This window comes from Balaenoptera acutorostrata, chromosome 19, assembly GCF_949987535.1.
Source record: "Balaenoptera acutorostrata chromosome 19, mBalAcu1.1, whole genome shotgun sequence".
Lineage (NCBI taxonomy): Eukaryota > Metazoa > Chordata > Mammalia > Artiodactyla > Balaenopteridae > Balaenoptera > Balaenoptera acutorostrata.
The window spans coordinates 50848276-50862914 of NC_080082.1; the positions used below are offsets into that span (position 1 = coordinate 50848276).

Here is a 14639-nt window from a genome sequence, read left to right on the forward strand (position 1 = left end):
TTAATGTAATCCACCATATTAAACTAAAAAAAAGAAAAACCATATGATCACATCAACTTATGCAGAAAAAGCATTTGACAAAATTTAAGGTCTATTCATAATAGAAACTCTCAGCAACCTAGGAGTAGAAATGACTTTTCTTAGCCTAATAGAGGACCTAACACTAGTGGTTAAAGATTGAATGCCTTCTCTCCCAGATCAGGGATAAGACAATGATGTCCACTCTCATTGCTCCTATTCAACATCATACTGGATGTCCTAGCCAGTGAAATAATAATAATAATAATAATAATACCCCAATGTTCATTGCAGCACTATTTACAATAGCCAGGACATGGAAACAACCTAGATGTCCATCAACAGAGGAATGGATAAATAAGATGTGATACATATATACAATGGAATATTACTCAGCCATAAAAAGGAACGAAATTGGGTCATTTGTAGAGATGTGGGTGGACTGAGAGTCTGTCATACAGAGTGAAGTAAGTCAGAAAGAGAAAAACAAATATTGTATATTAACACATATATGTGGAATCTAGAAACATGGTACAGATGAACCTACTTCCAGGGCAGGAATAGAGACGCAGACGTAGAGAATGGACATGTGGACACAGGGGGGAAGGCGAGGGTGGGACAAATTGGGAGATTAGGATTGACATATATACAATACCATGTGTAAAACAGATAGCTAGTGGGAACCTGCTATAAAGCACAGGAAGCTCAACTCGGTGCTCTGTGATGACCTAGATGGGTGGGATGGGGGGGTGGGAGAGAGGTCCAAGAGGGAGGGGATATATGCATACCTATAGCTGATTCACTTCATTGTACAACAGAAACTAACACAACATTGTCAAGCAATTATACTCCAATAATAATAATAATGATAATAATAACAACAATGATAACAATATGAAGAAGAAGGAGAAGAAGAAGCAGCAGAAACAGAAGCAGCATACTGTGGAACACAGTATGGTGGTTCGTCAAAAAAATTAAACATTTAATTACCATATGATCCAGTAATTCCACTTCTAGGTATACCCACAAATTAATTGAAAGCAGGGTTTCAAAGATATGTTTGTATACCATGTTCACAGCACCATTACTCACAACAACCAGAAGATGGAAACAACCCACATGTCCTTCAAGAGATAAACGGATAAACAAAATATGGTATAAACATACAATGAAATATTATTCAGCCTTCAAAAGGAATGAAATTCTGATATAGGCTACAACATGGATGAACCATGAAAGCATTATATACTAAGTTAAATAAGCCAGGCAGAAAAGAACAAATATTGTATGGTTCTGCTTACATGAGGTACCTAGAATAGTCAGATTTATAGAGACAGAAAGTAGTATAGTGGTTACCAGAAGGGAGAGGGGATCACTAATTATTGTTTAGTGTGTACAGAGTTTCAGGTTAGGATGATGAAAAAGTTCTGGAGATGGATAGTGGTGGTGGTTGGACAACAACGTGAATGTACTAATGCCACTAAACTATACATTTAAAAATGATTAAAATGGTAAATTTTATGTTATGCATAATTTATCACATACACAAAAAAGATAGGCCTAGCATGGAAACAAATCTGTTGGTCATGAGTCAGTAAATGTTGCTGAAGCCATCGTAGTGGGATATAGTTGCTCAAAAAGAAAAAAATTACAGATTAAGAGAAGATGGTCAATAACAGAATCCTAACTTTAAGAAGGCAAGTGGAAAAACAATTCACTAATGTTTTTGTTGCTGTTATTATTTGTTTTAGTGATCAGAGGATTAGAAGTAGAAAAATGAAAGAGAGGTTTGAAGGAAGTCAAGGAAATTGTCAAGAATGGGGTTGTGATACCTTTCTGAAAAGAAATGTAATGAACACAAAGATCTTGGATATGCATCATCATAACTAGATCTGTAGGATAAAATCCCAGAGGTGGGATTGCTCAGTCAAAGGATAAATGCAATTGGAATTTTGAAAGATGCTGCCAAATTGCCTTCCAAATAGTTTGTACCAATCGCAGTCCCTCTTAACAAGGTAAGTTTTCAAATTTTGGGAATATTTGCCATTCAAGTCTATAAGAAACAGTATCTCTACATAGTTTTAATGGCATTTATCTTCCTATGAATGAGGTGGAGTGTATTTTCATATACTTGAGAACAATATGTAGACTCTGTTCTGAGTATTTTTTGTTAATCTCGTTCTCAGTTTTTACTGGGTTGTTAGTCTTTTTTGTTTAATCAACTTTTTGAGTGCTCCTTATATACTAGGGAGATTAGCTATTTGTTTGTAACAAAAAATGCAAATTTTTTCCAGCTTGTCACTTTAACTTTTTTTTTTTTTCATGTAGTAGCAATGATCAATCTTTTACGTCTTGGTTTTGGGATTTTGAAGTTAGGAAGGCCTTCCTCATTCCATGGTTATAAATTAATTCAAGCTTTCAGTCTTTGTAATTTATTTATTTTTTTGTTTAAGTTTTAAGTTTTGACCCATTTGGAGTTAATTCTGGATTCAGTACATGGCATAATCTATTTTTTTTTCCAGAAAGGCTACCAAATTGTTTCTATTACCATTATTGAAAAGTCCATTTTTTCCAACTGATTTGAGATGCCCCATTCACCAGACACTAAAATTCTTTATTTGGTTCCATTTTTGAATTCTCTGTTCTGTTCCACTGGTCTGTCCAGTCAGATAACAAGCCCGCATTATTTCAATTCTTGAAGTTTTAGGGTATGTTTTGGTGATCGGGTAAGACTAGCCCCAACTGCCTCCCACTGCTTTTTTTTCCCCCCAGATATACTGTCTATTCCTACCTTTGTCATTCCACTTGAACTTTAGAATAACCCCTATTTAGAAAAATATATTCTTTTCAATGGGATCATATTAAATTCATAAATTAATTTTAAATGACATGTTTATGATGTTAAAGATTTCTATTCAAGAATATGGTATAACTTTTCATTTGTTAATTCTTTGTGTGTCCTTCATAGTGTTTAAGTTTTTTATGTAGGTTTTATTTATTTCTTGCTAAGATAATTCTTAAGCATTTTATCCTATTCCAAGGTTTTGTTTGTACATATGAAGTTTATTTACACGAATTTTATACCCAACAACCGTATTTTCTCCTTTTATTTAAAACTACATTAAAAGTAACTGTAGTAAAATTCTTGGAGAAAGTATCTTTGCAATTAGAAGCAATTTATTTCTACACCTAACAAAATCCACCTGGCCTGGCGGGGGGGTAACCAGAAAAAATTAGTAAATCCGTTGATCTGACTAGGCTCCTTGAAGAACTTTAAACTTAAATTCCTTGATCTCTCTAGACCATGGTGTTTTCATCAGAAAATGGGAATAACACTCCCTAATTCACTTCTCTGCTTGTTTCCAATGGCCGATACTGCTCATCAAACTTTAAAGTCATTTCTTAGTCCAAGACTTCACAAATCAGCTCCCTTAGACCTAAACCCCTCCCCCAGGACATTAAAAGAACACGTAAGATTGAATGGCTATGACTCCAGGGTCTGGGCTTTAAGCAAGAGCAAGCACCCCATTAAAAAAAAAAGAAAATAGAAAAAAAGTTCCTTTCAAACCGACTTTCTTTTTAACGAAAGCGCTGTTTTTATTTCTATTCCAAAATTGACGCTTCTGGTTGAACATAAAAGTCAAGCTTTCAATAATTTATTAGCTCAATTACGTAACCTTTCTCCCATCAAATCTAAAAAAAAAAAGAAAGAAAAGGCTTCCAGATCTATCCTTCTTGTTATTGTTTTACAATGAGGCTCAGAGATTATTTTCCAGTATACAATCCCAGTCATACATACGGTGATACTCATTTAAATTATCAATTACACAGACACACACACACACAGTTCTGTTCCTGCCCCTCTCTACTACCCCTGACACCCTAAGTCACACACATCCGGGCTTTCGTTACTTGCCTCCTGCACAACCTGCCTCACCGCCCCCTCATTCTCCTCACTCCCCGACTACCACAGAGAAATCAGTAAGTAGCACAGAATAGCATCAACCCCCTTCGCAGCATCGGAAACGCATCCCTTTCGGTTTACCCCTCCCTGTTTCACGTTTAGCGATTCCTCCCCCTTCAACCTCCCCAATAACTTTGCAGGTTCCTGGTTTCCTCCCCTTTGTCCTCCCTGACTAGATTTCAGAAGCTCAGGTCTCAGAAGCCCTCTGCAGTGAGGAACCCCCAAACCAAACTCACGCCCGAAAAGCCAAAACGGCGACCCAGGATGCCTGCGCACTCCTTGGGCGCAGGGACACTCCCAGAAATCTCCGGGGTGTGACCAAGCGCAGGCTGTGAAGAATCAAGACGAATTTCAAACGACCCATCCACCGCTTTTCCTGCTCCCTAACTACATTTCCCAGAAGGCTCGGCTGTGCAAATTATCTCCCTTTGCAGACTAGTTCTTTTCTTCCAGAGCCTGTTCAACTCCAGGGGATAGTAGGGCGGGCCCGGAAGATCCATTTTCAAACGCTTCAGAGTGAACTTCTTTGGGAGTCACGGCCCGAGGCTGAGCCACGCTCCGTGAGGCCTCCGATGCGCGGTTTGATGACGGAATGCGATCCTTTCGGCTGGGTCGCTGCTGAGCTCTGAGAGGAATCCAGGAGGCCGGCGGCCATCTTGCTCACCGCAAGGACGTCTCTGACTACACTTCCCAGAGGACTTCTCGGCAAGAACGTTATTCTCGCGCGAATTCAGCCTCAAAGTCACGCGCTGGCGGGACCCTCAGGTCTGCACAGACGACTGTTAAGAGTCCTTTGGAAGGTTCTGCTGCTTTGGAAGCTTGGAAGACCTGAAGTGGGGAACCAGAGGAGAGGGCGGGACCGGAGCCTCGGCTTTGTACCGCTGAGGGGGTGAGTTTGAAATTGTGTGATTGTGTCTGTGTAGTGGTATGTGATGAATGAACGCGTGATTGTGTCTGGCTGTTCCTGTAGTGAGCGTGTGTGTGGTTCCAGTGATAATCGTGTACAGCACAATCTGAGAGCCTGTGACTGTGCTGGTGTGATGGGATGTGACCCGGTGATGTGCGTGTAATCACGTGCGGCATTGTATGTAGGGGTGTGAGGAGCTTGTGACTCGGTGGATGTGATAGCGTTTGTCCCCGTAGAGGGGTGTGACTGTGCGACTGTGGGCTGCAGAGTACACGTGGGGGCACCTGTGGATACTGTGTGGTTTTAATCTGTGGTTAGTGTGATTGTGACTGTGCGACCATGTGCAGGTGTGCAGTGCCTGTGACAGTGCCGGTTGTGACTGACTGTCCTCTTGGTAAATGTGTGATTGTGCTTATGTGACCATTTGAGGCCCTGGGTATGCGGCCCTGTTGTTGGGTTGTGGGTTATCTCTAGCTGTATGTCACCATGGTGATTTAAGTTTGTGTGTGATTATGTTTGTGTGACTGGCTAAATGTTTGAAGTTTTTTCGCTTGTGTTTACCTCTTTCAGCATTATACTGTAGTTTCCCCCCGTTTTTAAACTTTATATGAATGCTGCCATACTGTCTTTTATCTCTTACTTTGCTTATTTGTACAACTGTTTTTGAGAATTATGCATATTAGATATAATAGTGGTTCATTTGTTTTCCTTGCTATATTGTATTCCATCCCTTTAAAGTATACTACTATTATTCATCCCTTCTAGTAATGATGGGCATTTGAGTTATTTCTAGTTTTTGACTTTATAGACTATGCTGCCAGGAGCATTCTTTTACATAGGGTACACATGCATGAGTTTACCTACCAATGGAGTTGCTAGGTCATATATCTTCCACTTTACCAAATAGTGCCAAAATATTTACAAAAGAGGGTGCCAGATTTATATTTGCACAGCAGTGTTTGAAACATCTCATTGCTCCATGTCGCTACCAAAACATGGTTCTGATAGTTTTTTTTAAACATTTTTATGACATATAGCATATTTACAGTAAAGTGCACAAATCTTCAGTATACAGCGATAAAACAGTTTCCTGGATCAACATAAAGAACTTTGCCAGCACCCCAGAAGTTTCCCTCATGCCCCTTCCCAGTTATTCCTCTCCTAGAATCAATATTCAGAATTCTATAACCATTAATTAATTTTACCCATTCTTGAATTTCATATATAAATGGAATTATATGGCATGTGTTCTTTTATGCCTGGCTTCTTTTGTTCCACGTTATGTCTATGAGATTCATCTATGTTTTTGAGTGTAATTGTACTTAGTTCTCATTACATTTCGGGGTATATTGCAATTTATTAATTGATTACACTGTTCAGGGACATTTGATATTTTCTAATTTGGGGCTATTACGAATTGTGTTGCTGCTATGAACATTCTACTGTGGTTTTGGTGAACACGTAAATGCTCTTCTCTTGAGTAAATATTTAGGAGTGGAATTGCTAGATCATTGGGCAGGCATGTTTAATGGATACTACCAATATCTCATGTTGTACCAATTTACATTCCATCCAGTAATGTATGAGAGTTTCAGGTGTTCCACATCGTCTCCATTATTTGAAATTATCAATCTTTTAACTATTCTGGTGGATGTGTAGTGGAATTTCATCACAGTTTTAATTTGCATTTCCCTGGTGTGTAATGATGTTCAGCACCTTTTCATATCTTTATTGGCCATTTGAATATCCAATTTTTAAAAGTGTTCTCTTGTCCTTTTAATTTTTTTCATTAAAAAAACTTTTTTTTTTTTTTTAAAGGATTTTCTTATTTATTTATTTATTTATTTATTTATTTTTGGCTGTGTTGGGTCTTCGGTTCGTGCGAGGGCTTTCTCCAGTTGCGGCAAGCGGGGGCCACTCTTCATCGCGGTGCGGGGACCGCTCTTCATCGCGGTGCGCGGGCCTTTCTCTATCGCGGCCCCTCCCGTCGTGGGGCACAGGCTCCAGACGCGCAGGCTCAGCAATTGTGGCTCACGGGCCCAGCTGCTCCGTGGCATGTGGGATCTTCCCAGACCAGGGCTCGAACCCGTGTCCCCTGCATTAGCAGGCAGATTCTCAACCACTGCGCCACCAGGGAAGCCCAAAAAAACTTTTTATTTTCATATTGTAAACATAGTGCAAAGAATTCCAATATACTCTTCACTCAGGTGTCCACAGTACAATTATGAAAACCAGGAAATTTACCCTGATACAAAACATTTGCTAATTTACAAACCTTATTTAAATTTTGCTAATTGTCTTATCAGTGCCCTGTTCTGTTCCAGAATCCGATCTAAGTTCCCAGATTGATTTAGTTGTCTTGTTTTGTTAGTCTCTTCCCATCTGACATAGTTCTTTAGTCCTTTTTGTCTTTTATGACCTTGACACTTTTGAGGAGCACTGGCCAGTTATTTTGTAGAATGTCTTTCATTTGGATTTGTCTGCTGTTTCCTCGTGACTAAATTTAGACTATGCATTTTTGGCAAAAAGATCACAGAAATGATGTTGTGTTCTTCTCAATGTGTCATATCAGGAGTTATATCAGTATATCTCATTATTGGTAATGTTAACTTTGATCACTTGGTTAAAGGTGGTGTCTGCCTGGTTTCTCCTTTGTAAAATTACTGTATTCCTCTTTTTAATTAATAAGTATCTCGTGGGGAGGTGCTTTGGGACTATGCAAAAATACTGTTTCTCATTATACTTTCACTCATTAATTTTAATATCCATTGATAATTCTTATCTGTAACAATTATTACTGTGATGTTTGCCTAGTGCTGATTTTCCATCATTCCTTCTACATTTATTAATTTAAATTCTAGTGTAAAGAAGAGTTGTCCCTTATTCCTCTTATGTGTTCAATTATTTATGAACTCATAGATATATATATATTATTCTATGAGTTCATAATCTATTATTGTTACATATTTTGTTGCTCAAATTGTCCCAGATTTGGCCACTAGGAACTCCTTCAGTTTGACTTCTGTGTCCTTTCAACATGCCATTATTTTTTTGAGCACTGTCTTACTTTCTGGCACCAATATGTTCCAGGCTTGTATTTTTCCCTCCTCTAGCCCTGGAATCAGCAGTTTCTCCAAGGATCCCTGGTTTCTTTTATTGGAGAGTGGATTTATAAACCAAGCTCTGGGCACTTGGTGTGCTCATTTCTATCTGGGTGTAATTCCTCTAGTTCCTGGCAACGGACAGAGCTAGAAGATAAGCAAATGTATATACACACATCTCTATCTACCTATCTATCTATCTATCTTTATTTGTATATATTTAAAAACCACCAGTTCATACTCATACTTTCAATTCCAGTTCAATACCATGGGATTCTGTCAAGAACTGTGAAGTGTCTGAGATTTTACCCTACTTATAAGTTAAAAGTTAGCTTGGGCAGCTTCACAGATGCTGGTAGATGACATGAGATTTCGGAGTCAGAGATGAAAGTTTGTTGCTCATTGTGGTAACAGTAGCCAAAGTATCAATATTTTCCTTGCACTGGTTCACTTGCACCCATAGGGTGATGCAAAATACACAGGTATTTATGTGCTCCCTTGACTTTAGGGAACCTGAACCTTTTATAATGGGTAATAAGCATGCCTGGCTTTTGCTCTAGAGAGAGACTATCTCTGTCCTCCAAGGCTGTTCATTATATAAACATCTTGCAGAAATTATCCAGAATAAAAGCACTTAGTCTCTGATCTGGCAACATGTGCAGAAACATGCAAGACTCATGGAGAATTGTCTCCCTTCAGGTTTGGCCATTTCCTTATTTGTAACTCTTTTCTCAAACAGTGAGAAACCTGCTTCTTAGTATCAATAATTTTTTTACACATATCCTAGAATGTATATAAAGTAGTTGCAGAATTGCTAACCCCATACTCGTGTAAAAAATAAATGTACTAAGTACAGTAAAGTATTTGTGTGCAACTTTTTTGTTCTTTAACTTAACCTTATATAGTCAAAACTGTTTCCAAAGTTACTCAATTTAGTTTTCTTCACTACCCTCTTCAGTATAGTTTTGTTACTCATTTTTCCTACATTTAGCTTTGTGTGTTACACTTTGGGTTCCTTCACATCCTGGTTGATTGTAACATGTCATAATATTTTGAGTATGAAAACATTAACATGGTTCCTGCCCACTTCTTGTACATAATCAGTCTCGTTAGTTTCTGTTTTATCCTTCTGGTATTTCCTTTGCACAAATGAGCAGATACAGGTACTCTTTTGAATGACCTCTTTTTTTTTGCATTAAAGATAACATATTCTAGGTACTCTTTTGAACATTGCTTCTTTCACTTAATGACATATCCTGGACATTATTCTACTGCAATTCAAAGAGATACTAATAATTCTTTTTTACAGCTACATAATATTCCAGTATATGGATTTAATCATAGTTTATTCAACCACTCTCCTATTATGGGCATTTAGGTCAATATTTTACTACTAGAAATAGTGCTGCAATGAATACTTTGTATATATGTATTTTTGTATTGCTGGAGGTATATCTTCAGAGTAGATTCCTAGAAGTGGGATTGCTGGGTCAAAAGGTAGGTGTGTATGCAGTTTTGTTAGGTGTTGCTAAATTCTCCTTTAGAGCTGTTGTACCAGTTTTCATTCCCACTTGCAGTGTGTAAGAGTGCCTCTTTCTCCCCACAGCCTAGGAGCAGAATGTGTCCTCATGCATGCCTTTTGTTTTTACCAATCTAATACATGAAACATAGTATCTCGGTGTTGTTTTCTAATTTCTTTAATTATGAATGTGCTTGAACATTTTAAAATCTTTTTTTGTGATTGCCTATTTATATCTTTCCCCATTTTTCTAGCAGTTTTTTAGCCCTTTGTCTTTTAGGATTAGTGGTTTTTTTATATCTTGAAAAGAAATCTTTGATTATTCCCAAGGTCTTGAAGATACACTCCTATGTTTTCTTTTAGAAGCTTTATAAATTTATCATTCACATTTAAGACTATGATCCATATTGAATTAATTTTTGTGTACGGTGAGAGGTAAGGATAAAGGTTAATTTTTTTTCCATTCAAGTACCCAGTTGTTCCACCACTATTTTATTGAACATACCATCCTTGCCCATCTGAATTGCAAGGAGCTTTTACCATAAATCAGGTGGTATTATATATGTGGCTCTCTTTCTGAACTGTATTCTTTTTTATTTTTTGTCTTTTGTCAGTACCACTGTCTTGAAATCTGTAGTATTAATCCTCTGACTTTTTTTCTTTTTCAAGAAATCAATTTCCTGTAGATGTTAGAATCAATTTGTTAATTCTCACTAAAAAAAAAAATCATTGCTGGGATTTTGTTTGTGTATCTATTTGTTAATATGGGGAGAATTGACATCAGTATTGCATCTTTCAACTATTAAATATGGCTTATATCTACATTTGTTAAGGTCTTTAATTTCTCTCATCAGTTAGCTATGGTTTTCAGTGCACATCTTTTGTAGATTTATACCTGGGTATTTGACATTTACTGTTGAAATTGTAACAGCATTTAAATCTTGAAAAATTTCCAATTGCTGCTAAAAGTACAATTGCTTTTTGTATTTGTCCTTGTATTAGCATCTACAAAAACACCTATTGTAGATGCTATTTATCACGTTGAGGGAGTTCGCTTTCTCATTTGCTAAGACTTTTTTACATTAATGAGGGCTGAATTTAGTTAAATGCATTTTCTGTGTCTATGAAAGGATCAAATGTGGTATTGTTTATTATTAATCTGGTAAATTATGTTGATTTTCAAAAGTTGAACCAACCTTTTATTCCTGAAATAAACCCTACTTAGCCATAATGTATTACATTTTTCCCCCAGTGGGTTAGATTTGCTAATACTTTTTGTAGAATTTCTGCATGTGTGTTCATTAGAAATATTGGCCTATAATTTTCTTTTCTTCTAATGTCTTCATTAAGTTTTGGTGTCAGGCTTACATTAGCCTCATATGAGTTGGGAAGAATTCCTTGTGTTCTCTTTTCACTACATTGTAAGGCTACAGTTAATCCTTAACTTTGGAAGAATTCACTGGTGAAGCTATCTGGGCCTGAAATTTTCTTGATAGGTAAATTTTAAATTATGGAATCAATTTAACTTTTCAGCTATTCTGTTGTTTCTGTTTGTTTTGTCAGTTTTGGCATTTTTTTCCAGGGAATTTGTCCATTTCATCTAAGCTTTCAAACTTAAGAACATAAAGTTATTAGTATTCTCTTATTATCTTTTTAACGTCAATGCTATCTTTAATAATGTTCCCTTTTTCATTCCTGATTTTGTTCATGTTATCCCTTTCTTTTTTATCAGTGCTGTTGGTAATAGATCTTTCATTCTTCTGGGTACTATCAATAATTTTTTCCTTTCTCTTTGGTTTTTAGCGGTTTGACTCTGATATGCTTGGTTGTGGTTTTGCTTTTGTTTTGTGTGTTTTGTTTACCTTCTTATATATTATTCTTCAGGTTTGCTGAAGAAACCTGAAGAAGGGGGTTGAAACTCTTGTTGAGACTTTTAATCAATTAATCTATTCAAATTAAAAAAAAATTTTTTTTTAATTAAAAAAATTTTTTTCAGATCGGTCTCCCCCATAGGCTCTTTTGTTGTTGTTGTTGTTTAATTTTTTAATTTAATTTTATTTATTTTTTTATACAGCAGGTTCTTATTAGTCATCAATTTTATACACATCAGTGTATACATCTATTCAAATATTAATTCCTCTCCAATCTCTTCTCCTTCTGAGACTCCACTTATGTTTGTCGTAGATCTTTTAACTGTGTCTCGTGTGTCTTTTATACTCCTGTTATTTTTTTTCTCCCACACTTCATGTGGCTATTTTTTGTTGGCTTGTCTTTGAGTTCAGTGATCCTGTCTTCTGCTTGTCTGACCTCAAAACCATGCAATGACTTCTTTGTTTCTTAATTTGCCAAAATTTTATGGATTTCAATTCTGTTTAGTTTCTTCGTTTTATCATCCATTTGCCTATCTTTTCCTTGGTTGCCTTTAACATTTTAATTATAGCCATTTAAAATTATTTGTTTGCCAACTCCAGTATCTAAATTGTCTTTGGTTCTGCTGCTGTTTTCTGTTTTTATCTCTTTGCATGTCTAGTAATCTTTAATTGTATGATAGATATTGTGTCTAAAACAACCATGGGGACCCAAGCCAGCAACTACCTACTTCTAGCCTTCTCATTATATAAGAAAAATTAAACTGCTTTTCAGGTCTCTGTTACTAGCAGACAACTACAGTTCCTAGCATACAGGAAATTTTCAGGGTAATGCTGGAAATATTTAATACATTACATTTTTTTTTAATTAAAAGAGGTGTGTTATTTAGAAGAGTGCAAAATTCTCAAAAATTTTAAATCACCTATTAAGTTGTAAGACTCTCTTCTCCGTAGTGGTATCTTCTGGCAGTGCTCCATGCCCCAGGTGTGGTCATGTTGCAAATATACGATGGTCTTGGCCACAGAGATTGTTGGCTTTAAAAGGGAGGAGCAGATCCTCCAGATGCAAGAATTCAGCCTGGGAGGATACCATCTGGGGCAAAGATGAAGAGGGCTGGGAATGTGACAAACATAGTATGGAGCTATTGAAGTGAGATGTTTCCTGCCCATTCTGCTTGGAAGGTATAGCACTTGAGGAAGTCCCTTTAAAGTCAGGGAAAGGCCAGGAAGAGAGACCAGAAAGGGGGACTTAAAAGTGAGGAGTATAGGAGAAGGAACTCTTTCTTTCTGGATTACTGTTGATTCTTTAGTATCAACAGTGACCTCCACAGTCCCCCCTTCTTCTTTTAGCACAATACCTGGCATGTAAGAGGCTATGTGGTTGATAAAAATACTAAGAACTTAGTAAGTAGTAATAATAGTTATTTAAAGGAATGCTTTCAGGTTTTAAGGAAGAGGCATTTGTGGATTACTTTGGTTTTCATTTCCTGGAATGTGTTTACCTGTGGGGGAATGCAGTGAGTAACTAGGGGTAGAAGTAGCCATTAAATAATTTATAACATGATACCATGGTGTTACTTCCTGAGTGGTCAGTTTTACATGAAATTATTGATAAATTGTTTGATGATCAAGGAGCTTGGTATATATAGAGGATGCTCACTGCCCATTATACTTTTATAATGCTCAGTTTATTACATTCCTATATCCAATAAACAAAAAAAACACAAATTTTCTTAAACATTTAAACATCGATGACAAATTCAGTTACTCCCCTTAAACAGTTTTAGACTTCTATTAGTATAGAAGCACACAGAATATACACAATTATTATGAATTTTATTACTGTACTTATAGTCAAAAGCTGTTCTAAAGCATCAGTGATGTGGGTTTAGTCCATTTCTATGTTATTTCTGTAGTTTTTAATTCCTTTATATTGTTATGCTAATTTTAATATCTTCCCCAAATTACTGTAAATTCTGTAAAATTACTTTGTTTGTTTTTCTGGATTTCAGTTTTCTTAAGTCAAGGCTCATTAACCCCAAAAGTCTTCTCAACTAGGCAAGATTAGAGGATCTGGTTTATCAACCAGATGTTTCTTGGTCAGGACTTGGGACCTGATTGTACAATCCAAGATCATTGAAAATTGGTTTGACCAATGTATATCCAAATTAAAATGCATATGATCAACTTTTAGGAATTAATCATTCAGAATTTATATACAGGTAAAATGATATATGTACAAGAATATATATCACAGCATTGTTTGTTATAGTGAAAGACTGGAAACAACCCAAATGATCATTGGCAGCAAATTGGTTGAATAAATTAAAGTGTATCCATTTAGTAGAATCCAATGTAGCTGAGAGAATTATGTAGCTCTGAATGTACTAGTTGGGATCTGGTCCAAGATATATTAAGTAAAAATAGTAACAGTGTGTATAATATGCTAAAATTTGTACTTTTCAAAAGTACATCTTTGTGTGTATATGTGTATATATACAAGCTATGTTCTCTAACCCATGTCAAGTTGTCCAGATCTATCTGGCTCTAGTCAAAGCTTGAGGTTTCTGGAGTAGGGGATAATGAGAGATTTGCCCATTCTTCTCACTGATACCCCTCAACTGTTTGTGTGGAGTGAGCAGAGGGGAAATATGATCATTCTGGGAGCTATGAGGCAAGTGGGATCTTATATAGCTTCTTTTCGTCTCCTCCAGCTCTGCCTTTTTCCAGAAGAGGAGCCCAGAGGAAGACTGGTCCTTTTCATATCAAAGCCATGGCTCAGGTGAGATGCTGTTTCTTTTTGCTCAAGTAGAGTCATTTTTACCCAATACATGTAAATATTTGCTTTCCTCATCATGAGCTTTTAGGTGTTTTAAAAAAACAACTTTCAGACAGTTTAGTTATAAGCAATGCCAAAATTCTCTTACTCTTGCTCTAAAGAAAAGGTCTCTAATAAGTCAATTCAAAAATTTCTCGTGGTGGAAATATTTATAGAAAAAATAAGTGGTTAGATAATCATTGTTGGAAAAAAGGAAGGAATGTCCGGTTAAAGATCTTTATACTCTTAAATTACAGATAACTGTTAGAGGGCTGAGGGGTTAGATAACAAGTTTCTCTGAAGGGGTCTTAATCAGATTGAAATCCATTAGAAAATTGCTTATGGAGTTCATCAAGTATCTTTATTTGTTCCCACAAATTGTTAATTACATAATGTAAAAACAGTCTGACTGAGACCAGGTTTGGAAGAAAGTTTTTTCCACTG

The 14639-nt window shown here is 36.5% G+C and overlaps 1 protein-coding gene across 3 annotated transcripts in view; it reads left to right on the plus strand.

Annotated features, from left to right (window-relative positions):
* Nucleotides 1–3835: 3835 nt before the first annotated feature.
* Nucleotides 3836–14639, plus strand: part of ZNF566 (zinc finger protein 566) — a 37176-nt gene continuing 26372 nt past the window's right edge. For all 3 annotated transcript variants that reach the window (XM_007165196.2, XM_007165197.2, XM_057533370.1), the window contains exons 1-2: nt 3836–4871; nt 14092–14159. In XM_007165196.2, coding sequence (XP_007165258.1) covers nt 14151–14159 — 9 coding nt within the window. In that variant the 5' untranslated portion in view covers nt 3836–4871; nt 14092–14150. The remainder of the gene's footprint in view (nt 4872–14091; nt 14160–14639) is intronic.